Here is a 27608-nt window from a genome sequence, read left to right as displayed (position 1 = left end):
TTACTGCTTAGGAATTTATTTTCTTAAGGCGCCATTAACAGGTGGAATGGAAAACCCCTCCCACCCTGACACCTTGGGCAACCAAGGCATTATACTCCTTTACTGCCTGCTCTGTCTGGAGGACCCGCACATCAATGCCTTGTTTCTTGAGGTACTCCAGAGTTGATGGGGGCACCTGGGAAGAAGGAAAAAGATGAGTAAGTGGTGGGGGGAGGCCCTCAGGGTTTCCTTTCTGCCACGAGGCAAGTATGCTCTACAGAACTAAACAGGGACAACTGTTACTCCTCAATCACCCAGAAAGTCATGGGTCCAAAATTTGGCAGTGAGTGCCAAGGAGTGAAGAAGGCTTCTAAGACGTTGATAGAAGTATCATGATATATATGCATAAAGCTCAGATGAAATGGAAATGGAAAGAGAATGGATTTTGGAGTTAGCCTTGGATTATGTCCTTGCTAGCAGTGTGACCCTAAGTAAGTGAATTACATTCTCTAAGCCTTTGTTTCCATGCCTGGAAATAGGGATAATAATACCTAGCTCACATGGTTGGTATGAGAACTAATTTAGCTAAAGTATGTAAAATGTCTAGCCTGGTGCAGACCCCAAACCATGTAAATGTTCAATGTTTGAGTCTGTCCAACCTGAGACTTAATTCTAACTTTGCCATGGACCAATTAAGACACCTTAAGCCGGCTATTTTAAGTCCCTCAACCCCAATTTCCTCCCCTGTAAAATGGGGATAATAATACTTAACATCACAGGGTTGGTGTGAGTATGAAGTTAATGTATGTATACTGCAGTTCAAATGCCTTCTCAGACAGGCCTCTCTTGACCACCCCATTCAGAGGAACCCCTCATAAGTCATCACTTTCTTCACAGAGTTTATTATGATTTGAAATTGCCTACTTTTTAAGTTATCCATGAGGGTCATGACTGCTGTTTGTTTTATCTTATTCTGGATGCCTACAGTAGTATCTTACCTATAGAAAGTGCTGAATAAATATTTGTAAATGAATTTATGTGAGGTTTGTCCAGAAGGTATTCAGCCATGGAATATGAAAAATAGAGACATTTATTGAAGATACAAGATACAAAAAACATTGTACATAGGACAGTAATGCCTCAGTACCCTTCAAAGTAGGCACCTTGGAACCTCACACAATTCTCCCGATTGCCACCAGCTGTCAGGTCATATTTTCCTGAATCTCACCAATGGTCTGAAATCTCTTCCCTTTAAAAGGTGATTTTAATTTTGGGAAAAGCCAGAAGTAGCAACGCACCAAATCTGGGCTGTAGTGGGGCTGAATCACCTGGATGATTTGATGTTTCACCAAAAAGCTCTGCACAAGGACTTCTGGCCAAGATGGAGGCCTAGACTGACACGCTCTGTCTCCCTCCACAACTAAGAAGGAATACAACTACCACAAAAGCAGAAATAACCAGAAGTTCCAGAAAATAAATGGAAGTCCAATGTATGAAGTTATAAAGAAATGGTGCTTGTCCAGATGGGTATGAGGGGTGCAGCCGAGGTGGAGAGGTCAGGCTGTGCTGCCGATGGCAGGATGATGGTAAGCACAGACACCCGTATTTAAGGGGAGGTGAGAAGCGCCTGGGGAACACCCCCAGCTGCAGACCAGACCCGTCAGCTTGCGATTCCAACGCCAGGGAGGGCAGACCCCCATTGCCTTGGACTGTGAGGCCCGGAGGGGGTGGGGATGGAGGAGGAGGCTCCTGGTCTCTCAGTGGAGAGTGAATAGCAGGAATCCATCTTGGACCCCTACCCCCACAGAAAACACCACAGTGTGGTGAGAAGGGTCACCCAGTAGTGACAAGTGCATGCAGCTCTGCCCCCTATAGCATAGGAAGTGTGACAGCCCCACCCAGGAAGCAAAGGTAAACACAAAATGGTCAGGATGGCACAGATCATGATAGAGATCCCAATCATGCAGATGACCAGACAGCAAATATCTAATCTAACGAAGCAGCAGATAGGAAATCTTTCTGAGGCACCACTTTGGTTATAAGAATGCTCACAGACCTAACAGCAGATCTTAAACAAGATGGGGAAGGAATGAACGCTAGTCCTGCTGAAATGAATGAAAACACATACGAAACTAGTGGTGAGGGAAGGAAAACCAGGGATCAAATCAACAAATCGGAACATAGGGAAGGAACAAACAGTCAACCAGTGCAGAAAGATGAAACAAAAAGTGAGGAAAATGAGGAGAGGCTCAGAAACCTATGGGGCAACTATAAGAGAGTGAACATATGAATTATAGGGTTGTCAGAAGGTGAATAAGAACTAGAAATTGAAAAATTATGTGAAAAAATAATGAAGCAGAACTTCCCTAATTTGGGGAAGGAAATAGTCCTACAGGTCCAGGAAGCACAGAGAGTTCCAAATAAACTGGACCCAAGGAGAACCACTCCAAGACACATTATAATCAAAACGTCAAAAATTAAAGATAAACAGAGAATCTTAAAAGCAGCAAGATAGAAGAAGAAAATTATGTACAAAGGGGTCCCAATTAGACTATCAGCTGATTTCTCAAAGGAGACCCTGCAGACAAGAAGGGACTGGCAAGAAATATTCAAAGTAATGAAAAGCAAAAACCTACAACAACGATTACTCTATCCAGTGAAGCTGTCATTCAGAATAGAAGGGCAGAAAAAGTGCTTCCAGGACAAAGTAAAACTGAAGGAGTTCATCAGATCCAAACAACTGTTATATGAGATGTTAAAGGGACTTGTTTAGGAGAAAGAGTATCAAAACTATGAACATTAAAATGAAAACTGTATCACAACAACCAACAACAGAAGCTAGGGAACCAAAACAAAGGCACACTAAGTAGGCAACGAGAGTGGTAAAAGAATTATAGGTATGGGGAACAATTTGGGGGGAGGTCAGCGGGGAGGGAGAAGGAGGGAAAGGGAGGGAGATGGTGCAGGAATTAAGCATAGTAGGAGGGAGTGGAGTAGACAGGAAGATGTTGAGAAGAACTATATGCACAACCAATGGGCATGGACTTAGGAAGGGGACAACTGGAGGGAGGGGGCGTCACTGGGTGGAGGGGAACAAAGGGGAAAGAAATCGGGACAACTGTAACAGCATAATCAATAAAGCATATAAATAAAAAACCCTCTACATGAGACGTGATGCATGAGTGGGTGCATTGTTGTGATGAAGCTGCCAATCACCAGTTGTTCATAGCTGCACCCTTCTGATCATCTGAATAGTTTCTGCAGAGGAATGTTCAAGCTTAACGAAAAATTTGATGCAGATTCATTGCTCAATTCACTTATTTTGAATGCAATGATCACACTGTACACATGCTCATTCAATGGCGTCTACTGCCCCCACTGACTAGTACAGTGAAGTTGTCATTGTTCACGCATTCACATTCCAGTCTGCTCTCCCTGGCTGCCAGGTTACATCGATGTCATGCACCATTCTCTTTATATTAACAGTGGTTGGACTTTTGCCAGACAGACCTCATATAAAAATGTCTCAATTGTGGCAGCTATTATCAGTTTTTCAACTCCGACTTTTCCTGAATATCATTTTAAATACATTTTAATTAGACTTTGCCTTTTCACAAAAGCACTGAAATATTTTTTAAGTGCCCAATATTACTTTTCTATATGTTTGAATAATTTTATAAAAACAGCAGCTTTATAGATAGGAATAGGGAAAAAACTAGGTTAAACTAAAAAGTATAAATAAAGGGCACCTTCATCAGTAGGGAGCTAGATTTTAGAACATCTAATATAAAGAATGAGGTAGCTCTCTATATGCTTATATGAAAGGCTGTCCATAACGTAATAATGTAAGTGGACAATATGTATAGCATGACTCTATTCATGTAAAAATGGTTAAGTGTATTCATGTATATCTGTATGTTTAAGTGAGTATATGTTTGCAGATGCATAGAGAATTGAAGTGGTATACACAAGTGTGGAAACTTGGGAGGGGAAACCTTTCACCATTTCCCCCCCCTACATTTCTGTATTGACGTTTCTGTAAGTAAAGTTAAAATATTTTTTTCAAAAGAGGGAAAAACGAACTCATTCAAGAAAAGAAAAAGTATTATAAAAATCTATAAAAATATAAAGAATCAAATATTTTTAATTGTAGAGCTTGGAAAATTCCAATATTGAGGACTTTCTGAGAAACACTTGAAATGATACAGGTCCAGGATTAGTCAGAGACTGGTGAATCCAGCTCTAGTGAGGGGAGTAGTACGCAACCATTATTTTATGCTGGGCCCTCCACTGGCTCACCAGTGAATTGAGGGTGCATGGTATAGAGATGAACTCCCAACAAGGACATATCTCTAAGGTAAAGGTCCAAGAGATCAGCAACTGTCCTCAGGACGCTTATGTTCACCGATACCTACCTTCAAGGCCTCACTCATCCCTCGGCCGATCACAAGGGTCTGCACACCCTTCTGGACTACTTCCTCCACATCTGCAGGCTGCACACCAGGAGAATGCTGGGTGTGGAAAGAAAAAGTATACCAGCTACCTGTTCTTTTCACCTTTCTTTGTAATCTGCATTCTCATGGGATTCATTCATTTACTCATTCATTCACTGGAGAAATACTTATTGGCACAGAGCTTTACTCTGTGCTAAGCTTTGTTCTGTGCCCTGGGAATAACAGGTAATAACTGTGCTGCCCTTCGAGAGCTCTAAGTCTAGTGAAAAATATACAATAGAAGACTAAAAAGAAATTAAAGTAGTTCTACAAGTGCTACATGGAAGTAAGTTCATGATGTTGAAAAACAGTGAAAGAGCACTGAATTCAGTCCTTGGGTGTGTGGAGGAGAGACTTCCATAACATGACCACTGTCTGTACCATAAAATGGACCCAGGCCAGAATAAAGGTTGCTTTCTGCAAATGCCCCTTAGAGACTATTTAATCGTAATTGACATTCATGCTGACATAAATCAGCACCGCTGTCTTGCTGCCTGCTATGTGCTGGTTCCTGGAACAGGTAGTTATCCTGACCTGGTCAAACACATAATTTTCCATACCAGGCAGCATTTGTGTACTATTACCTGTGACAGTCTTTCCATTTCTACCACCACCCCCACCATATCCTATATAATTCTCTGGCCCTGCCAAGTGGTACATGAATCCATTTCATCTTGCAACTGCCCATGACATGCCTTGAATGTAAGTTTCCTTTAATAAATTCTTATTAATTACCAGACCGAGTGGCCAGGCCCCTTCTTCAGTCTCTCTCTGCCCTCTGCTTACAGAGGTAAATTTTCCATCTCAGAGCTTTGCCCTGGGTCTGCATGTACTAATAGGTGGTTTGGGCAGGTGGTCAGGGAAGGCCTCCTAGAGGAGGTGATATTTAAGCTGATATCTAAAGGATAAGCAGGAATTAGCCAAGTTAAAGGAAATGATGGAACAAGGCATTCCAAGTTCAGGGAAGAGCAGGTACCAAGGCTCAGAGGAAAGGAAACCCTAGTGAACTACAGGTGGTTGAATATGATGGGCGTGTAACTGACAGGTGAGGTAGTAGGTAGAGATGAAGTGGGAGAAGAAAGTGCTTGGATATCATGCCAAAATTTGGACTTTGGAAAGATTTCATAAGACTCTCACACTACTTCCTTTTTCTGAGACCCTTTCCCATGTAGCTCCAAGAAAAACTCTGTTGATGCTTTAAAACCTACCTATCACTAGGTAAAGTCTTCCCAGATTCTCCCAGGGATATTTAAGGAAGGTGCTCAATAAAGATTGATTCAACATTAAAGGATGGTGGCTTCTGAACTACTTGCACTTCAGCAAAGGGGATATGAGAGTTAATTGTTTGGGAAATACCAACCAAACTACTGGGTAATTTACCTATTATGTGTCTGCACAAGGATGACACCCTCAGCACTGAAGCTTGGAATGACAAAGCCTTACTTCCTTGACATGTCTATCTTTTCTTTTATTCAGTCAACAAGCATTTATTTACTGGGCACTCTACACTGGGCTCTATACCAAGCCCTGAGAAGTACTGAGATGGACTAAACAGTCCTTGGAGGCGTTTTAGTCAGGTAAGGTTAGTGAATGTATGGGAATAGTTTCAAAATAGTTACAAAAGGAAGAAATAAGATAGAGTGGAGGGTCTCAGAAACCACAGTGGGTAAATATGAGTGGAAAACTGTCATGGACAACATGCTGTTTTAACTGGGTCTTGAAGGATGAGTAGAAGTGTGCCTTGAGGCAGTGGTTTGGGAGGGGGACATTCTGATCGCAGTAGACATGATATAGGGAAAGAGCTGCTGAAAACAGCACCTATGACTTCACTGGGGACTTTTCTTTAGAACATTCAATGAAAATCCTCAACAAAACATTAGCAAATCCAAGGCTGATTCAACATTAAAAAACCAATGTAGTTCCCCACAGTAAAGATGAAAAAGCATGTAGTCATGTCAATCGATGCAGAAAGAGCATTTAATAAAGTTCAACATGTATTTATGATTTAAAAAAAGCTCTCAGCAAACTAAACTAGACGGGAAACTTCTTTAGATGGAGGACATCTAAGAAAAACCTACAGCTAAATATCAGATATAATGCTGAAATACTAAATATTTTCCCTAAAGGATTGGACATAATGGTGTCAGCTAAATGTTTATTTTCTTCTTATCTCTTGGACTTGGTTCATCCTCTCCATCTCCACTGCCGCTACCCTGGATTAAGCTCCTATCACTTCTTGCTTGGACTATTGCAGTAACTTTCTCACTGGTCTCCGTAAAATCACTTCAGCCCTTTCCAATTATTTTTTCTTCAACTGCAGGCAGAGAGATCTTTTAAAAACACAAATCCATTCATGTCAACCCTCTGCTTAATAGCACTCAATGGCTTCTCATTGCCCTTAGAACAAATGCCAAACTCTTTAACATAGTCTATAAGTATCCAGCTGCTTCTCCAGTTTCACTGTATTTCTTCATGTTCTATACTCTGGTCATACAGGCCTTCTATGAGCTCTTCTACCATACCATGTTCTCTCTCACCACCATGAAGGAAGATGAAAAGAAAATCTACAGATTGAGAGAAAATATTTGCATATTACATACCTGACTTGTATCTAGGATATATGAAGAACTCTCAGAGCAATAAGAAAATAATACAATTTTTTAAAATGAATGAAGTATTTGAAAAGAAGGACACTGTCCCAAAGAAGATATATGGATGGTTATGAAGAACCTGAGACTTCTGGCCAAGATAGAGGCCTAGACTTACATGTTCCGTCTCCCTCCACAACTAAGAAGGACTATAACTACCGCAAAACCATAAATAACCAGAAGTACCAGAAAATAAAGCTACATGGAAGTCCAAGGTATGAAATTATAAACAAGTGGTGCTTGTCCGAATGGATAGGAGGGGCGAAGCCAGGTTGGAGAGGTCAAGTTGTGCTGGGGGAGGTGAGAAGCACCTGGGGAGCACCCCCAGCTACAGACCAGACCCATCAGCTCGCGATTTCAACGCCAGGGAAGGCAGACCCTCATTGCCTCGGACTGTGAGGCCCAGAGGGCGTGGGGTCGGAGGAGGAAGCTCCTGGTCTCTCAGCAGAGAGGGAACGGCATGAATCCATCTTGGACCCCCACCCCCACACAAAGCACCACAGCGTGGTGAGAAGAGTCACCTCGCCAGGTAGTGACAAGTACACGGGGCTCCGCCCCCTATAGCATGGGAGATGTGACAGCCCCGTCCAGGAAGCAAAAACCTGCCAGGATGGCAGGGATAATGATAGAGATCCCAATCACGCAGCTGACCAGACAGCAAATACATGAATTAACAGGCGAACAGATAATTACCTTTCTGAGGCTCAGTTCAGAGCTATAGTTAGTTATAAGACAGCTTACAGAAATAACAGCGGGACTTCATCAAGAAGGGGAAGGAATGAAGACTAGTCCTGCTGAAATGAACGAAAACACATATAAAACAAGTGGTGAGGGAAGGAAAACCAGGGATCAAATCAACAAATCGGAACATAGGGAAGGAACAAACAGTCAACCAGTGCAGAAAGAGGAAACAAAAAGTGAGGAAAATGAGGAGAGACTCAGAAACCTATGGGGCAACTATAAGAGAGTGAACATATGAATTATAGGGTTGTCAGAAGGTGAATAAGAACTAGAAGTTGAAAAATTATGTGAAAAAATAATGAAGCAGAACTTCCCTAATTTGGGGAAGGAAATAGTCCTACAGGTCCAGGAAGCACAGAGAGTTCCAAATAAACTGGACCCAAGGAGAACCACACCAAGACACATTATAATCAAAATGTCAAAAATTAAAGATAAACAGAGAATCTTAAAAGCAGCAAGATAGAAGAAGAAAATTATGTACAAAGGGGTCCCAATTAGACTATCAGTTGATTTCTCAAAGGAGACCCCGTAGACAAGAAGGGACTGGCAAGAAATATTCAAAGTAATGAAAAGCAAAAACCTACAACAACGATTACTCTATCCAGTGAAGCTGTCATTCAGAATAGAAGGGCAGAGAAAGTGCTTCCAGGACAAAGTAAAACTGAAGGAGTTCCTCAGATCCAAACCACTGTTATATGAGATGTTAAAGGGACTCGTTTAGAAGAAGGAGGATCAAAACTACGAACATTAAAATGAAAACTATTATAACAACCAACAAGAAAAGCAGGGGAATTGAAACAAAGGCACACTAAGTAGGCAACAAGAGTGGGAAAAGAACTATAGGTATGGGGAACAATTTGGGGGGAGGTCAGCGGGAAGGGGGAAGGAGGGAAAGGGAGGGACATGATGCAGGAATTAAGCATAGTAGGAGGGAGTGGAGTAGACAGGAAGATGTTGAGAAGAACTATATGCACAACCAATGGGCATGGACTAAGGGTGGGGGGACAACTGCGGGAGGGGGACCACTGGGTGGAGGGGAGCAGAGGGAAAAGATATTGGGACAACTTTAACAGCATAATCAATAAAACATAATAAAAAAAAAAGAACCTGATATGACACCCTATAAGTCCTTGTGGAAACGCATATTAAAACTATACAGTGAGATACTGGATGCTCATGAGGATACAAACAAAATGGATATCCAATACTTAGCCGATGGAAATGTAAAATGTAGAGTTACTTCTGGAAAACAAGTTTGGCATTTTCACACAAAGTTGAGTATTGTGACTCAGAAAGGTATGTATTCCAGAAAAATGAAAACTCACATTCACACACAAAAAACTGTACATGAATGTTCATAGCAGTTTTATTTGTAACAGTTCCAAACTGGAACAACTCAAATGTTCCTAAACTGGTAAATTAATAAATATATCATGTTATAATCCAAACAATGGAATACTACTCAGCAATAAAAAAGGACACATTTTTGATACATAGGACAACATGGATGACTAATGTTTTATGCTAAGTTGAAAAAAAACTATATGATCCCATAGAAACTAATGTTCTCCAAATAATGAAATTTAAAAAAGCTATGTGATTCCATTAATATAAGAAAATGTGACATTTATATTAGGTCATTTGGCCAAATATTAATAAGATCTGTATATTACGTAATAGTATGGTACCAGTGTTAATTTCCTGATTTTGATCATTGTATTGTAATTGTGTAAGACAATGTTCTTGTTTGGGGGAAAAACACACAGGTACTTAGGAGTATATGGGTATAATATCTGCAACAGTTAAGAAATATATATTCATGGAAAGGATGATAAAGAAGATAAAGTGTTAACATTTGGATCTGGGTAAAAATGAGAATTCTTTGTACTATTCTTGTAAGTTTTCTGTAAGTCTGAAATTATTTCAAAATAAATAGGAAATTTAAAAGTAAATAAATAAAATAAAAAATAAAGCAGGAATAGAGAACATACTTCCTGATTTATTTAGGCAAGGAAACAAATCTTAACAGAAGGCAGGTGGCTACACAAAGCAGGAGCAGATGCAGCGTGTCTTTGCTGGCTTCCTCCATGTCCCTTGGTTCCCTGTGGGGTGTGCAACTGCTGCTGACATTCTTCACTTAGTCAGTGCTCCAGAGCTGATAACAAAGCCAGGCTCTCTCACTAATGCTCTTCTGTATTCAGGCTCACCTCATCAGCATATTCCTAAGGAAACTGCACTAAGACTGTATGAGCTTATGTTTCAGGGAATGTCAAAGAGTGTTCTGAGTTAGAACACCTGTGTGTCAAAGAGTGAACCAAGCTGATCAGCAACAAGAATACATCCTCCTCTTGAGAGAGGCTGCAGAGCTAGTGCCCAGGTATCTCTGAACAGTATCTCTGCCTCCAGCTTCCCAGTGCTCCACAAAGATCAGAGGAGATTAGGAGAGATGGGATTCTTGGTTTATAACGTTATTTAGGTTCATACATTTTAAAAAGGCAAAACAAAAATGGGGATTTCTTTTTCACTTGATTACAATAATTGATCCTTAAAGAATGTAAGAGGATTGGATTAAATACCCCTTTTCACGGCTCTGTGATCAGTCCTAGAACCACCCTGTGCTGAACAATGGTGATATGAAGAACCTAAAATTTTTTTTCTGGAGCTATGACCAAGGTAAACAGTTAATAGAATTACAAATTAGGATTGGAGAGCTTCGCCTTCCTTAAGTAAATGTATTTACCTCAATTATTGAATGAGTCCTTCATTTAACAAAGAACAGCACCTACTTTGAGAAGCACCATAATGCCCAGACTCTTAAGAGCTCACATTCTAGTGCAAGGAAACGGGGCCACAGCTGGGGGATGGGGGGTGGGGAAGGAGTGAAAGGTAATAAGACAGTTCAAACCATAATCATCTGGAGATTCAGAGATGGGAGACAGCAGTAGCCCATAAGATTTGCTGATCAATGGATGTTAAGTGATGAATTTGGCTGCTGTGTACTATACTGCAGGCCCAGGGTATCACAAACAGAGCAGTGAACGCTGCCACAGGCAGTGGATCCAGGCGTTGGCAGCCGATCACTCACAGCCTTGTGCAGAGGCCTGTTACTGAGACGTGGGCAACCTGCCACCAGCTCCTCCTCTGCTTCTTTCAGTCCCTCAGGGCAAACCACGAAGGCTCTCTTCCCGTACTGTCTGATTCTGTTCCTCTTTTTCAAGAGGCTTTACATCACACAACCTTGTAAGGTTTTAAAAGTTTATTGTGTTTTTTTGGGAGGAAAGCTATTAATTGTGGGGGAAATGTCTAGTTAATAACCATTATGCCACCTAAACAATAAGGTGTTATCCAATATGACTTGGACATTTCCCTCTATTTTATATCAAATTTGAAAAGAAAACATTCCTAAATTACTCTTTCAAGGAAACATTTCCTCCTGCCAAAATAAAGTGAGCATAAATGGCTAGTAGCAATGCTGTTATCTGGGTGTGTTGTTGATAAAAGCAGATTCTGTGAGTGAAGGTTAAAGAACCTCTGGAATCTGTCCCTTGTGGACACTGCCCAAGTCACATCCTCACTACTGCTTGCTGGAATTAACAGCCTCTTAAATGACCTTTCTGTCTCTACCAGTGCAGAAACCTATTTTTTATGCCACAAACCACTCTGACAGTCAATCTGGTGAAGCTTACGGCCCTCTTCTCAGAATAAAGTTTTTAAAGCTTAAAATATATAGGATTACAAAGGAAAAAGATTTTATACAATCGTCGTCGGCAGCCGTCCATCTCGAGAGACGATGGTGTAGCTTCTTAAGAGTCTATCTGCACCGCCGAGAATGGCTGTGCAGTCCGACTCGGGAGTGACACGGTATCTGTCTCCTCCCGTGTTGAATCGACATCTTGCGATGACGCTGGAGTGTCCTCTCCAGTGAAGCTGAAGCTACAGAGCCTGGGCAGGGTGATATGGAGGGTCTGCTGTTGCCCATGCAGCAGACCCCCCCTCTCTTCGCAGCTGAAGGGTCCAAGGGAAAGACGGAGTCGATACAGCTTGGCTTCAGGTGCGCCGCAGGAGTTGCCGGTGTTGACTACAACGTCAAACCGCCTTAGGGACTCCGGCTCCGGATTTTCTGTCGGGGTTTACTCCCTTAGCCTTTCCCCTGAAGAGGTATGCCGCAAGGCAGTGGAGGTTTTTTGGAGTCAGAGTTTTCCTTCTCTGATTTTATACAATATAATGATCAAATTACTAAAAAGATTTGTAGGGGAGAGAGTGATTGGAGGTGGAAGAGGGTATTGGGGAGATAAATGGTGATGGAAAACAGAGCAGATGTGGTCTAGTAATGTGCTTCTTTATTAGTAAGAGTGGAAATCTTTTCCGAAAGTCCATTAGCCGACTGATCCTCACAGCTCATAGTGGCAGACTGCTAGTTCTTTCAAAATCCATTCTGCCTCCTTTCCGGCTGCCCAACTAGACCCCATTTTCTGTTCTGCCTTGCAGCTAGGTGTGGGACATGTGACTATGCTATCACCAATAAAAACTGAATGAGCAGAAGAAATAATGCCACACCTAGATCTGAGCCTTGAAACATTGGGCATGAGCTTTTCTCGCCGCCCCCCCCCCCCGCCCCCCATTAAATTAGAATTCTGGCATGGCTGTGACATGTTTCTCCCAGTGAGATGCTACAGAGGAAAAAAACCTGGTGCTGTTGGATTAAGCTAGAGGTACTATTATGAACCAGAGAAGGAAAACTCTGACTCCAAAAAACCTCCGCTGCCTTGCGGCATACCTCTTCAGGGGAAAGGCTAAGGGAGTAAACCCCGACAGAAAATCCGGAGCCGGAGTCCCTAAGGCGGTTTGACGTTGTAGTCAACACCGGCAACTCCTGCGGCGCACCTGAAGCCAAGCTGTATTGACTCCGTCTTTCCCTTGGACCCTTCAGCTGCGAAGAGAGGGGGGGTCTGCTGCATGGGCAACAGCAGACCCTCCATATCACCCTGCCCAGGCTCTGTAGCTTCAGCTTCACTGGAGAGGACACTCCAGCGTCATCTCAAGATGTCGATTCAACACGGGAGGAGACAGATACCGTGTCACTCCCGAGTTGGACTGCACAGCCATTCTCGGCGGTGCAGATAGACTCTTAAGAAGCGACACCATCGTCTCTCGAGACGGATGGCTGCCGACGACTATTATGAACTCTTCACACACAGAGGCACACCCATTTTCTGGCTCTGTAAACTGATGGCTTAGAAGTAGTGGCATCTCAGTAATAATGAGCCTACCTAATAGCCAGTTCTTGGTTTCTGGATACTGTTTCCCACTCAAAGGAACCAGGCTCCTTAAAGGAATGGCTAAACCCAGGAAGAAAACAACTCAGTGGTTTAAAAAAAAACAACGGATGGGAACATGCCACAAGGACACTGGCTAAATTTCGGATAATTTAAACCTCAATAGAGCAAAACATTCTTATTTTCTTTGGGCTGCTATAACAAAATACCACAAACTGGGCAGCTCATAAAACAACAGAAATTTATTTTTCATAATTCTCGAGGCTAGAAGTCCAAGGTCAAGGTTTCCAGCAGGCTGAGTTTGGTGAGGGCCCTCTTTCTGGTTCAAAGCTGGCACCTTCTAGCTGTGCCCTCACAGGGTGGAAGAGATCTTTCAGAAATCTCTTTTCTAGTGTGCTGATCTCATTCATGAGGGCTCCACCCTCATGAATTAAGCACCCCCCAAGTGCCCCACCTCCTAATATCATCATCTTTGGGTGTTAGGATTTCAACATATAAATTTGGGGAGAGGGCACAAACATTCAGACATAGCACATATTAAATTTAAAAAAAACATGAACTCATAGTGATAATAAAAATGGTGATAGTGTCAGAGGGAAAGTGCTCCTTTAGAGAAGAATCCATTTAATGAATGTAGAAGAAATGAGAGAATTATTTTTTAAAAATCACCATTTTACAACCACTAATGTAATAATAAATTCAGGCAGGGATCGACACAGATAATGCTAAAACCACTGGATGAAAGAGTGCTGGGGAACAAGCTAATCATAAAGTTTCTAATGATTACAGACTACTTACTGATTACAAATGGGAAAATGCACCTTTACAATAAAGAAATCTGGTAGATACCAACTTAACCATGTGATCAAGTTTCACCTCATCAGGGACTGAGCAAAATTACTTTATGTGCCTCCAGATATAATGCACTGAAGACATAATCACCTGTCTTGGCAATGACAAGAGTATTCTTGCCAAAAATGATTAACTTGACTCTAATTGTGACAGAAAAACTGATAAATCTATATTATGAACAAAATAACTTGCCCAGACACTTCAAAACTGTGTCATAAAAGAGAAAAAAATGGGGCCCTGGTAAGGTAGCTTGGTTGCTTAGAGTGTTGTCCTGGTACACCAAGGGTGCGGATTTAATTTCTGGTCAAGGCACATACAAGAAGCAACCAATGATGCATAAATAGGTGAAACAACGAATCAAGGTTTCTCTCCCCCCCCTAAAGTTAATAAATAAAATGTTTTTAAGAAGTGAAAAAATGGAGAGAACTGGTTTTAGATTAAGAGACTAAAGAAACAAAATGTATGTTTCTTGATTGCATCTTGGATTGGAAAGATAAGCCAGCTATAAAAAAATATTTTACTGGAACAATTGAATTTGACTATGGAGTAAATATTATTTAATATCATTTCAATGTTGAATTTCTTACAATGTTATTTAATATTATATCAATGTTGAGTGTAATATTGTGATTATGTATAGCAGAATGCCTTTGTTTTAGTAGAAACATGCTAAAGTATTTAGGGTTCAAGTGTCATGATTTTAAATAGAGAGAGAAAGAGAGAGAAGAGAGACAGGAAAGGAGACAGAGAGAGGAAAAAATATCTATTTGTTGTCCCTCTTATTTATGCATTCATTCATTGGTTAATTCTTCTATGTGTCCTGACCAGGGAATCAAACTCACAATCTTGGCGTATCGGGATGATGCTCTAACCAACTAAGCTACCTGGCCAGGGCAGAGATAGAAATTATTTTAAAGGGCCAAGTATAAGTGCTGGAGTTGAAAAGCACAATAACTAAAATAAAAATTTTACTAAAGGAGCTTAACAGCAAGTAAGAATCAGCAATTGGAAACTAGATCAATTGAGAGGACCTTACAAAAAAGAAAGAAAAGAAATGAAGACAATGAACACAATCTCTGAAACCTGTGGAATACCATAAAATATACCATTATACTCATAATGGGAATCACAGGAGAGGAAAGAGATAGAAGGGGAAGAAAAAATGTTTGAGGAAATATTGTCTGGAAACTTTCCAAATTTAATGACAAAAACAACAATGTACACATCCATGAAGCTCAATATAGTCCAAGTAGTATGGACTCAGAAAGAGCCACACTTAGATATATCACAGTCAAATGTTCAAAGCTAAAGACAGAGAGAATTTTGAAAGCTGCAAGAAAGAAGCAACTTGTCAAGTCCAGGGGACCTCTATAAGAGTGACAGTTGACGTCTAATTAGTAACCAATGAGGCCAGAGACAATGGCTGAGCATTCAATGTGTTTAAAGTAAAAGATGGTTTATCAAGAATTCTATATCCAGCAAAACTATCCTTACAAAACTGAAAGATCAACTTCCATCATTACAGCATAAAGAGCTCCACAACCTTCTCTTAAGTGATAATTATTAAAATAAACAACAAAAATCAACGACCACCAGTACCAACACTGCCACCACCATCACCAACAACAACAACAAAAAAAAAAACAGGAAAAAAAGAAAATCATTTATGACCTTTGGAAATGCTTCTAAGAGCAAACAGCAAATGAGGAGACATCTACTAAAGAATATCTAGCCCTGGCTAATATGGCTCAGTGGACTGGGAGCTGGCCTGTGGATCAAAAGGTTGCTGATTCGGTTCCTTGTCAGGGCACATGCCTGGGCTGTGGGCCACGTCCCTGATTGGGGGTGTATGAGAGGCAACCCATTGATGTTTCTCTCCCTCTCTTTGTCCCTCCCTACTATCTTTAAAAATAAACAGATAACATATTTTTAAAAGAATATCTATAAGTATTTCATAGGAAAGGTGAGACACTGTGGTATTTAAAGTACGACTGCTGCCTGCCTCCCCACTGCCAGATCAATGAGGTGGAGACTCCATTCCAGACTGCTTCAGCCAAGAACATAGGTCTGTTTTTTCCTCTCATCTCCCAGATGGGAAAGTTTCTTCCTGGGAGGAGCAAGACTTCATTGTATCATATCCTGCTCCCAGATGTCTGTGTGGGGTTAAGTCCCAAGAGAGTATGGTTGAGAGGTAGGGGCTCCCTTATTTCATCCAACCTCTACTTATGAAACAGAGATACTCTATCTTGGGCATTGCACACTAAGAATATTAGAAGTGCAATACAAAAGAAATGCAAGTTCAAACCACAATAAGATAACATTTCACACCCACTAAAGGGTATAATAAAAACAAAACAAACAATAAATAGTAAGTGATGGTGTGGAGAGATTTAGAAAAAATGAAAACATCATACAGTTCTAACATCTAAAATGTAAAATCATGCAGCTGCTTTGGAAAACAATCTGGCAGTTCCTCAAAAAGTTAAACATAGAGTTACCATTTGACTCAGCATTTCCAATCCTAGGTATATACCAAAGAGAATTGAGTAATTTTGTTTATATGAAATGTCTAGAATAGATACATCTACACCAACAGAAAAGTAGATTAGTAGTTGCCAGGACTTATGAAAGAGGGAGAATAGGCAGTGACTGCTACTGGTTATGAGGTTTCCTTTTGGGGTGATAGTATATTCTGGAATTAGTAATGGTAACTATTGCACATATTTATGACAATAAAAATTGAATTGCATATTTGAATTATATCTCAAGGAAATGGAGGGAGGGAGGGAGGAAAGGAGGGAAAAAGGGAAAGAGAGAGAGAGACAGACAGACAGACTTTTCGATTGATCATTATAGCTTGGGAGGTTGGAAATCACTTAGTCAGCTGTATGCAGCATCAACCAAACACTAATAACTCACCTCAGTTCCAGTTTCTCTCCAATCCCAAGCTCGACTTCCCCCTGGCCACACTTTGCAGTCCTTATAGGTTTTAGTAGAGCCTTGTACTTTCATTTGCCCCCATGAAAGGGAAGCAATTTCAGGGGAAGACATGGGAACTTAACAGAAATCTGAAATTTAAAAAAATGCACCAAATCAGTTATAAAGTTGAAATAGCTTCAAAATACAGGAGTATACTATATAAAAATACATTTTAAAATATAATAATATAGGCACTGTACCCTAATGCAAGCACTACCTCTAGCTTACAGAGCTCTAGCTGAAGGAGAAAGGGGGAAAGTAAAGAGGTCTCTATACCAGTGATTTTCAGCTGGTGTGTCACAAGAATTTTTAAAACATGCAATACCTGACAATTTAGTTAGGAACACTGACCTCTTTTCTATTTGGCTGTCAAATAAAAAATTGACAACAGCTAACACAACAGCCAACCAGTATGAATAAACCAAAATTACATATATGTTTTTTTTTTGTCAGATTGGCAAAAATACATATTTTTGGTGTGCCTCAGAATTTTAGTAATTAGTTTATGTGTGCCATGAGATGAAAAGGTTGAAAGTCACTGCTCTACAAAGAAGACTGCTTGCAGACTGACCAGTGATAAAGCATGGAGGAAGCAAGTGGCTACCAAAGCCACTCACAGGAGTCCACCTTCTACTGGAGAGGAAGAAACCTCACCGTTAAGTCTCAGGCCTGGTACTGGGGCACTCTGTGAAATTAACACTATCAGAAGTCCAAGGAATTCATGATTCACAAACTTCCCTTCTAGAGTCTGGTGCAAGAGATTGCTCAGGATTTCAAAAACAGATGTGTGCTACCAGAGAGCAGCTATTACTGCTTTGCAGGAGACAAGTGAGGCCTGTCTGGTTGGCCTTTTTGAACATACCAATTTGTGTGCTACCCATGCCAAACATTTAACAATTACGCCAAAAGATATCCAGCTAGCACATTGCACACATGGTGAACATGCTTAAGAATCCACTAAGATGTGCAATATTTCATTCTTTAAAAAAAATATCTTCTTCCTATTAATTGCTAGTTTTGAACATTAGATGTTTTTCCCAATGGGGTCAAAAGGTAGCTAAGTATATATTGTTGGTGGAAATAGGGGACAGAAATCATGTATTGGCAGTTTTTCCATTTTCATTTGTGTATGAATTTTTTAAAAAATATATAAATGTAGCCATGGCTGGTGTGGCTCAGTGGATTGAGTGCCAGCCTGCGAACCAAAGTGTTGCCAGTTCGATTCCCAGTCAGGGCACATGCCTGGGTTGCGGGCCAGGTCCCTAGTTGGGGGTGTGTGAGAGGCAACCATGCAGTGATGTTTCTCTCCCTCTCTTCCTCCCTTCTTTTCCCTCTCTCTAAAAATGAAGAAATAAAATATTCAAATATATATATATATATAACAGAGAAGGAAAACTCTGACTCCAAAAAACCTCCACTGCCTTGCGGCATACCTCTTCAGGGGAAAGGCTAAGGGAGTAAACCCCGACAGAAAATCCGGAGCCGGAGTCCCTAAGGCGGTTTGACGTTGTAGTCAACACCGGCAACTCCTGCGGCGCACCTGAAGCCAAGCTGTATTGACTCCGTCTTTCCCTTGGACCCTTCAGCTGCGAAGAGAGGGGGGGTCTGCTGCATGGGCAACAGCAGACCCTCCATATCACCCTGCCCAGGCTCTGTAGCTTCAGCTTCACTGGAGAGGACACTCCAGCGTCATCGCCAAGATGTCGATTCAACACGGGAGGAGACAGATACCGTGTCACTCCCGAGTCGGACTGCACAACCATTCTCGGCGGTGCAGATAGACTCTTAAGAAGCTACACCATCGTCTCTCGAGACGGACGGCTGCCGACGACGACGATATATATATAAAAATGTAGGGACATAAAGCAAGTCTAAATATTTCATGAAGAAGTTTCAGCAGTTCAACTTTATAATAATTATAAATAAACCTGTTACATTTTCCTGAACAATGCTAGCATTTGGATTTTTAAATAAATTTTTATTGTATACATAATGTTATATACAAAATATAGCTTGCCCAGGTCCTCTATGAGTTAAGAAGCATCGTTCTCATTTGTGTGGTTTTCACTTATTCTTTAGAGATCCAAAAAGAAAATTATTATTCTTGGGATCCTGAAACATTCAGCCTTGGAAACCAGATAGTATAATTACTTCTCAGACTCTGGAAGGAATTCTCAGGATGTTATTTTGGAGATAAAATTAAAAGGTAGATATTTACTTCAGCATGATTGAGAGAGGAGACTGATAATCCCTTTCCCCAAAAGCAACTATAAAGCTGGTTAAAACTATCAAAAACAACCACTTGGCACTCTACAAATAATATTAAAGGCATACTACAAACTGAGAAGTGATTATTCATGATAACTACTGAATTTCAGATAAGAACAGTAAGGTATTTTTGTTGTTCTAGCCTGGGACCACTCTCATGGCCCCACATTGATTCTTTCGGCAGAGAGGTTCAACTTGGTTGGAGAAAGGGCATGAAAACCAACAGTCTCACTGCTACAGTCAGAGGAAGCTCACTTGATTTGAAGCATTATGATTTAAACTAGTGATCTTAGTGGAAGTAAATATGGATGACAAGTGTCTCTGGTTTTTTGATATTGTAGCCCTGTTCGGGGTAAGCAATGGATTGGGACAGTAGGGAGGAATTTAAAAGGAATTTTTCTAAAGGTCACAGCCACGGTGGGCTTGATAAGCTCTCCACATATCCAGAGGAGACCAAAGGCATGAGTATCTGCATCAGAACCAGAGTAGGCCCAAGTCATCAAGCATTCTGCACCAATGGAGCCTAGTGCATATGCATAGTGGAGAAGTGAGAAGGCTCAAGAGGAAGCCAGGAAAGATATGAAAAAGCCAAAATACTGAGTGTACTCCCCAATACACACACTGAAGCCTCAGAAGAGAATGCAAGCCTCACTGTTTTTAGATGTTTCAATACTATATTTAATTAATCTTTGGTTGAACACTAAGCCATACACACAAAGAGCCCTAAAAATTAAATTTTAAAAATAAAAACAAGAAAAAAAAAACTGAATACAGACGCCAGTGGCCACATATAGTATAGGACATAGAATTTAAGGATTTAGTCTAGGTAAGTGACTAAACCACAAACAAATAAACTAAGAACAACAACATTGGGGGTGAGGGGAATCAGAATCCAGATGTCCTATAATATATTATCTAAAATGTCTTGTTTTCAACAAAAATTACAAGATATGCAAAGAAACAAAAACCATGACCCACACTTCGTCAACTGAAACTGTATCCAAGTGTTCCCATATATTTGATTTAGCAAAGATTTCAAAGAAGCTATTATAAATATATTCAAAGAACTAAAGGAAATCTTGTATAAAGAATTAGAATCAGCCCTGGCTGGAGTGGCTCAGTGGATTGAGCGCCAGCCTGTGAACCAAAGGGTCGCTGGATCAATTCCCAGTCAGGGCACATGCCTGGGTTGCAGGCCAGGTCCCCAGTTGGGGGCGTGCGAGAGGCAACCACACATTGATATTTCTCTCCCTCTCTTTCTCCCTCCCTTCCCCCTTCTCTAAAAATAAATTAATTAATAAAAAATTTGGAATCATTATGACAATCATTATTCATTATTCAATGAATAATTCATCTCAATAGTGAGACATTTCAAATAAGAATCAAATGGAAATTCTGGTGTTGATGAGAATACTAGCTAAAAGATACATGTATCAGTCAGGGTTCTTCAGAGAAACAGAATCAGTAGATTATATACATTAAGGGATTTATTTAGGGTCAAGATGAAGGCATAGGTAAACATGGCTCGCTTCCTTGCACAACCACATCAAAATTACAACTAAACTACAGACCAATGATCACTCAGAACCGTCAGAAATCTAGCTGAATGGAAATCTGACAACTACAGAACTAAGGAAACCACAGACTGGTAGGAGACGCTGAGATGCGAAGATACAGAATGGGTGAGTCCCAAACCACATGTGGTGGATAAAAATTTGGGACAGATATCTGGGGAGTGAGTGGTACCAGTCCCACAAGAGGAACTCAAACCCAGGGTACCAGTGACAGGAAAAGAACCCCCATAACTTCTGGCTATAAAAGCCAGTGGCATTGGAGTCAGTGAAAAATACTAGTGGACTTCCTGGCAGTTCCTTTTAAAGGGCCCATGCTCAACTTACTCAAATGCACCCACTCTGAGCTGCAGGACCACCAGGGGAGCAGCTTGAAAGGCATCAGTGGCATATCGGGAGGAACTGAGGTGGCTGTAACAAGGATAAAGGCTGGGGCAGTTCTCTCCCAGACAGAAAGGTGGACAGAGGTCATTGTGCCTTTTCTGAGCCCTCCCCCTACAGAGTCACTGAACCAGCAAGCAGAGCCATATTGGAGACTCCATCAACATGGTTACACTGCCCCACCCTGCAGTTGACCTGAGGGTCCTCCCCACCAACTTACAGGCTGTCCCCAGCTGTGTGCCCCTGGCTAAGTGGCCCCATCCCTGAGACTTGCAGCAGCCACTTTTTCTGGGAACCTCCAAGCTCAGCACAAGTAGCAGCCATCTGCAGATTGCTTTGTAGCTCATGCTGGGTGGCCCCAGGCAGAAAACAGCAGTTGGCTGACCCTGACATGCACCACCCAGGAAACCCCAGAGCCTACCCACCCAGTGGACACCTAAAGACCACATCAGCACACCACCATCCTGCCCCAGCACAGCTGATACTCCAGGGAGGGAATAGATGGTGGTCAGACATCACAGCCAGTCCTTGCAGCTGACTGGCCTGCCAACAGCAAACAAGGCTCAATTATAAGAGGAGAGTGTACTCAGCCCATACAGAGGGCGCACCTTGAGTATCCAGCTTGGGTGATAGGGGAGACTGTGCCATTGGAGCCTACAGGACATGCTACCAAGACAGGGAGTCAAAGCAACTTTGCCTAGTACACAGAAACAAACACAGAGAGGCTGCCAAATTGAGGAGACAAAGAAACATGGCCCAAGTGAAAGAACAGATCAAAACTCCAGAAAAAGAAATAAACAAAATGGAGATGAGCAGTCTATCAGATGCAAAATTCAAAACACTGGTTATAAGGATGTTCAAGAAACTCAGTGAGTACTTCAACAACATAAAAAAGAGCCAGGCAGAAATGAACAATTACAGGGAATCAACAGTAGAGTAAATGAAACCAAGAGTCAAATCAATAATTTGGAACAAAAGGAAGCAAAAAAAACAAGCACAGCAACAAGAAGAAAAAAGAATTAAAAAACAAACAAACAAGGATAGTGTAAGAAATCTCTGGAACAACTTTAAGTGGTCCAACATTCACATCATAGGGGTGCCAGAAGGAGAAGAGAAAGAGAAATAAATTGGAAATTATTTGAAAAAATAATGAAGAACTTCCTTAATTTGGTGAAGGAAATAGATGTGCACATCCAGGAAGCACAGAGTCCCAAACAAAATGAATGCAAAGAGGCCCACTTCAAGACACATTGTAAGTAAAATGCCAAAGGTTAAAGATAAAGAGAAAATCTTAAAAGCAGCAAGAGAAAAGAAGTTAGTTACCTATAGGGTAGTTACCATAAGGCTGTCTGCTGATATCTCAAAAGAAACTTTGCAGGCTAGAAGGGACAGGCAAGAAATATTCAAAGTCATGAAAAGCAGGGACCTACAGCCAAGATTGCTCTATCCAGCAAAACTATCATTTATAATTGGAGGGCAGATAAAGAGCTTCCCAGACAAGAAAAAAACTGAAGAAGTTCATCATCTTCAAACCATTATTATATGAAATGTTAAAGGGAGTTGTTTAAGAAAAAGAAGATTAAAACTATGAATAAAATGGCAAAAAATATGTATCTATCAACTGAATCTAAAAAACAAAGTAAGCAAACAAGTACAGAGTGAGAATCATGCATACAGAGAGCATTTTGATGGTTGCCTGATGAGAGGCGTGTGTGTGAGGGAATGGGTGAAGAGATAAGGGGATTAAAAGAATAAATTGGAGTCACAGAATAGCCATGGGGATGTAAAGTACAACATAGGAAATGGAGTAGCCAAAGAACTTATACGCATGACCCATGGACATGAACAATGGTTGGGGGATTGCCTGAGAGGAGTGGGGGGTGCAAAGGAGGAAAAACTGGGACAGTTGTAACAGCACAATCAATAAAATATATTTTAAAAGATTTATTTCAAGGAAGTGGCCATTGCAGTTGTGTGAGTTGACCAGTCCAAAATATGTAGGGCAGGCTGGCAGGCTGCTAAGTCTTGGGCAGAAGTTGCCATTGCAGTATTTATGTTATTTTTTTCTTCACCAAGGAATCCTCAGTTTTGCTTTTAAGGCCTTAACTGATTGGATGAGGCTTACCAAGAATACAGAGAATAATCTCCTTTATTTAAAAGTCAACTGGTCCTGGCCAGTGGTGGCTCAGTTGGTTGGAGCATTGCCCTGTAAACTGAAAGATCACGGCTTAAGAGTCCTAGTTCGGGCATATGCCTAGGTCTGGGTTGGTTTCCTGGTCGGTGCCTGTACAAGATACAACCAATTGGTTTCTCTCTCTCTCTCTCTTCCCTTCTCTCTAAAAATCAATAAGCATGTCCTTGGGTGAAGATAATAAAAAAGTCAGCCGACTGTAGATGTTAATTGCATCTACAAAACACCTTCACAGCAACCCCTATATTAGCATTTGAATAACTGGGTATGGTAGCTCAGCCAGGTTGACACATAAAACTAACCATCACAGTACACCCCTCGTCAATTTGGCATCTATAAACGTTTCTCTAAACCATATTTAATCTCCAAATAAAGACAATAACAGTGATACTGCTGCCTAACATTAATAATTACTAATATATTTCTGCACCTTCAATTCCTAAATATCCATTTTTTAAATGTATTATATAACAAAGAACATAAATACACTGCTATGGGAGGAAGATACAAATTTATATTCTTATTCTTGAGGAGCTAATATAACACTAGAGGAAAGAAGGTATATCCAAATAACTATAATGTAATTTTTAAAAGGTAACTTTTTAAATACAAGGTAATTTTTGAGAAGGGTATAAAGAAAATATAATGAATTCTTATGAATGTTGAGAAAGACTTCTGTATTAGTCTCCTAGAGTTCCTATGTAACAAAATACCACAGACTGGGTGGCTTTAAAAAGAATTTATCTTCTCACAGACTGGAGGCTGGACATCCAAGATCAAAGTGCCAGCAAGGCTGGTTCTGGTGAGCTCTCTCTTCCTGGACTGCAGGTGGATTCTTTTGTTTTGTCCTTCCACGACCTCTTCTCTGTGCAAAAGTATGTGCATGGGCACTCTTAGTGTTTTTTCCTTTTCTTAAAAGAATACCAGTTCTATAGAATTAGGGGCTCATGGCCTCATTTAACCTTAACTACCTCCATTTCTCCTTAAAGGCCCTGTCTTCAAATACAGACAGATAGGGTTTAGGGTTTCAACACATGAACTCTGAGAGACACAATTCAGTCCATAGCAGCTATCCTATGGCAGTACTACATATTCTTGATTAATGTAGCTTTGCAATACCTTTTTTCTTCTTAAATTATATTTTATCAATTATGCAGTTACAGTTGTCATGATTTTCCCACTTTATCCCCCTCCACCCAGGACACCCCTCCCTCGTTGAAGTTGTTTCATTTCTTCCATGCCAGAAGAGATGGTGTTATGGTTGTGTATTATTTAATTTCTTTTCAAGACTTAGTGAAGGTATGATTTAAACCTTGCTTTATAGTAAAACATCTCTTACCTTTTAGATGGATATAACTTTTTGATGCCCAAGGACTTTGTCCCCATGCCAATCTGGATTAACAAAGGCAGAAACAAACCTTATTTATCAGTCCCCCCTTGAATAACAGTGCGAGTACTAAGAAAACTATAGTATAAATGTTCTTTTTGTTTTCTTTTTAAAAGAATGTTATTTTACAACCCCATAGGAGAACAGGAGGTGAGAGGTGCTGGAAAAGCTGAAAGCAAAGAAACAGAAAGGAAGGGGGTAGAGAGTTAGGTTCATATAATGAAATATTTCCTTTGGTTTGAAAGCTCTTTCCATCAAAATTACTTTACAAAGATAAGATTTAATATGGTGTACCTATGTTTATTTAAGGTCAATTAGGTATCAATTTTATGAAGGTTTTTGTGTGTCTTGCTGCAAAATTGTTGTTAAAAATGTGTTCGAGGCCTTGACCAGGTAGCTCAGTTGGTTATAGTCATCCCAAAATGCCCAGTTCAGAGCACATACAAGAATCAACCAATGAATGTGCAAGTAAGTGGTACAACAAATCTATGTTTTTCTGTCTCTCCTTTCCTCTCTCTAAAAAAATCAATCAACAAATAAAAATTTAAGTGGATCAGCTTTTTAAAAAAATTGATTTGAAAGAGAGAGTGAGAGAGAAACGTTGATTTGTTGTTCCACTTATTTATGCATTCATTGGTTGATTCTTGTATGTGCCCTGAGTTGGAATGGAAACCACATCCTTGGGGTACTGGGATGAAGCTCTAACCAACTGAGCTACCCAATCAGGACCCGAGTCAGCTTTTTCTTAAACTGGGCTTCAGATCCCCAGGTCTAGGGGTATACAAGTAATATAAAATGTACCATTTTAACTATTTTTAAGTGTATTGTCCAATGGCATTAACAACATTTACATTGTTGTATAGGCTTTAATTTCTTACATCAGTATTTCTTAACTAGAATTTTCAAAAGCATTTGATGTTTCCAAAGAACTTTTTTTTTTTCCCTTTAAAAGTGTTTGTATATTAGGTGAAGTGTTAAATATGGTCAGGGACACTGAGATAATTCCAGCAAGCAGGATGAATGGCCAGTACGCTCGGAGGACTGTGGCTCACTCAGACCATCAGCGGAGACTGGGAAGCCTCATCCTCCTTTATTAGGATTTCAAAAGTTACTAAAAGTAGAACGGGGTTTGAGCTTTACAGCCAACAATAAAAGAATTTTTAAAGGTGAAAGAATTCTTACAAAGTATCATTAATATGTAATACAGCCAGGGTAACTTCTGGTTTTAATAACATCTATCAGGGAAACAAAGCAGATCCACTAATCATCAAGGCCAGCCCCAATTTAAGACTTTATCTTCAAGGAGGCAGATGGAGTACTCAACAGGTATCTTTGTCCTCAGGATTCCATGACCCTGTGGCCTTGACAGCCTAAAGCTGCAGGCGGAGACGAGATTAGCTCAACATCTCCTGAGTCACAGGACACCTGGGCGGAGGGACATTGAAATGCCCCTACCCAGAGATCTGTGTTCCTGCAACAATTAGGAATCAGTATTTTAGGTAATAAATCCCTCTTACAATTAAAATCTTCTCTCTTGACAAATGAGTATTCTTTCTTTAGATAATAAAATGATATAGACAATTATGGTTTTCCCTTTTTTACCTAGAAATGCAGAACATAATTCGATGTTTATCTGTGGTAAGCATTTTCTTTCTGTTCCCAATATGCAGGTATTATTATCATCCCCACTTTAGGGTGGTGCAAAGAAATGAAGACTATTCCTCAATGTTATGAAGCGGTTCTGTTAGGATTCAAGTCTGGCTGAATCTAAAGCTCAGGCTCCTAAGCATAAGGTACATTGCATCTTAAACTGTACATTTCATTTTGCATTAATGATGGTTTTCAGGGATTCTTTGTGGTCTCGAGAATGCTCACTGCTGCCCCCAACAAAGTGGAAACCGGTTTCTAGCAAACTTTTTAAAGCTCTTCCATCAAATCTCCTATCAAGCCCGCTCTTTTAGTGACTGAGTCCTAGCCCACCCTCCGACACTGGTGCCCTGTGGAACTTGTCTCCTCAGACCTAGTGCCTCTACAGATCCCCTCTCCCATACACCCCGGCAACCACAGCACAAACCAGTCCTCTCACACCTTGGTCCTTCAGCAGAGGCTGGTCCTTTTAGACTCTGATCTCCTGGCAAGGCCCTAACTGCTCAGACCGGTGATCCCCGCAGGTCCCTGTTCCTTCAGGCCCTCGTCCCTGGGAGCCCTCACACCCTGTTTTCCCGAAAGCAAAGCTGCGAATTTTGCACCCCAGCAGACAGCAAACTTCCGCACTCTTCTCCTTTCACAGGTGCCATCCCAACCCCTAATTAAGGGCATCTCCCTACCTTTTCCCTTTCCAACATTCTCCCACAATCGTGCTTTCGCCCCCACCCCGCCAGCTCTTCGCTATTTTCCGCTTTTGATTCACCCTCCTTAACCTCCCTCACCATCTCGCGGCCCTGTTTGTTTTCGGAGTCCCCACCAAACTCACCTAAAGCACTCTCTCCACGAAGTTGCGATCCCAAACCACTCCGTGCTTTACGTCTCACCTCATCTAGCTCTGGCCCACGGGTTAAGGTGCTCGCCCCGCCCAGAATAAGTCTTTCCTCAGTCAACCCCCTAAGCCCCACCTCCCAGAATCTATTGGACATCGTTCCTCAAAAGTCCCGCCCCCAGTTTCTAGCCCGCCTCCCTGCCCGGCTTCCCTTGTTTTCATTCCCCGAGTCACACGAGGCAGTGGCGAACACAATGTGGGAGGGGCGAAATACTGGGAGGGAAGGGGGCGGGAAGGAGGAGGAAAGTGAAAGGCACAGAGCGTCTCTCTTTCCCCCGTCTGAGTCGGTTCTCGACTGCTCCCGGC

At 41.1% G+C, this 27608-nt stretch overlaps 1 protein-coding gene across 2 annotated transcripts; it reads right to left on the bottom strand.

Moving 5' to 3' along the window:
- AAMDC (adipogenesis associated Mth938 domain containing) lies at positions 1–27350 on the bottom strand. Of its 2 annotated transcripts, XM_090265734.1 has the most exons (5): positions 27240–27350; positions 24719–24771; positions 16909–17057; positions 4395–4490; positions 1–175 (listed from the first exon to the last, which is right to left on the bottom strand). In XM_090265734.1, exons 3-5 carry the CDS (start codon positions 17038–17040, stop codon positions 35–37), a joined length of 369 nt encoding a protein of 122 aa, XP_090121860.1. In that variant the 5' UTR covers positions 17041–17057; positions 24719–24771; positions 27240–27350; the 3' UTR covers positions 1–34. The 2 variants fall into 2 exon arrangements, with proteins under 2 accessions (XP_090121860.1, XP_090121859.1); XM_090265733.1 differs by lacking the exon at positions 24719–24771 and having other exon boundaries at positions 27240–27349.
- Positions 27351–27608: the final 258 nt, after the last annotated feature.

Source organism: Furipterus horrens, unplaced genomic scaffold (assembly GCF_987537825.1).
Source record: "Furipterus horrens unplaced genomic scaffold, mFurHor1.1.pri manual_scaffold_2, whole genome shotgun sequence".
Taxonomy (NCBI): domain Eukaryota; kingdom Metazoa; phylum Chordata; class Mammalia; order Chiroptera; family Furipteridae; genus Furipterus; species Furipterus horrens.
The sequence above is the reverse complement of the archived record's forward strand: the minus strand, read 5'-3'. Positions and strand labels throughout refer to the sequence as shown.

Excerpts from the sequence above, each read along its gene's own strand:
- AAMDC (XM_090265734.1), bottom strand. The coding sequence starts at position 17,040 with ATGTCTTCCCCTGAAATTGCTTCCCTTTCATGGGGGCAAATGAAAGTA. Across the intron at positions 4,491-16,908 it reads GGAGAGAAACTGGAACTGAG|CATTCTCCTGGTGTGCAGCC; the intron begins GTGAGTTATTAG and ends TTCCACACCCAG. Across the intron at positions 176-4,394 it reads GGATGAGTGAGGCCTTGAAG|GTGCCCCCATCAACTCTGGA; the intron begins GTAGGTATCGGT and ends CCTTCTTCCCAG.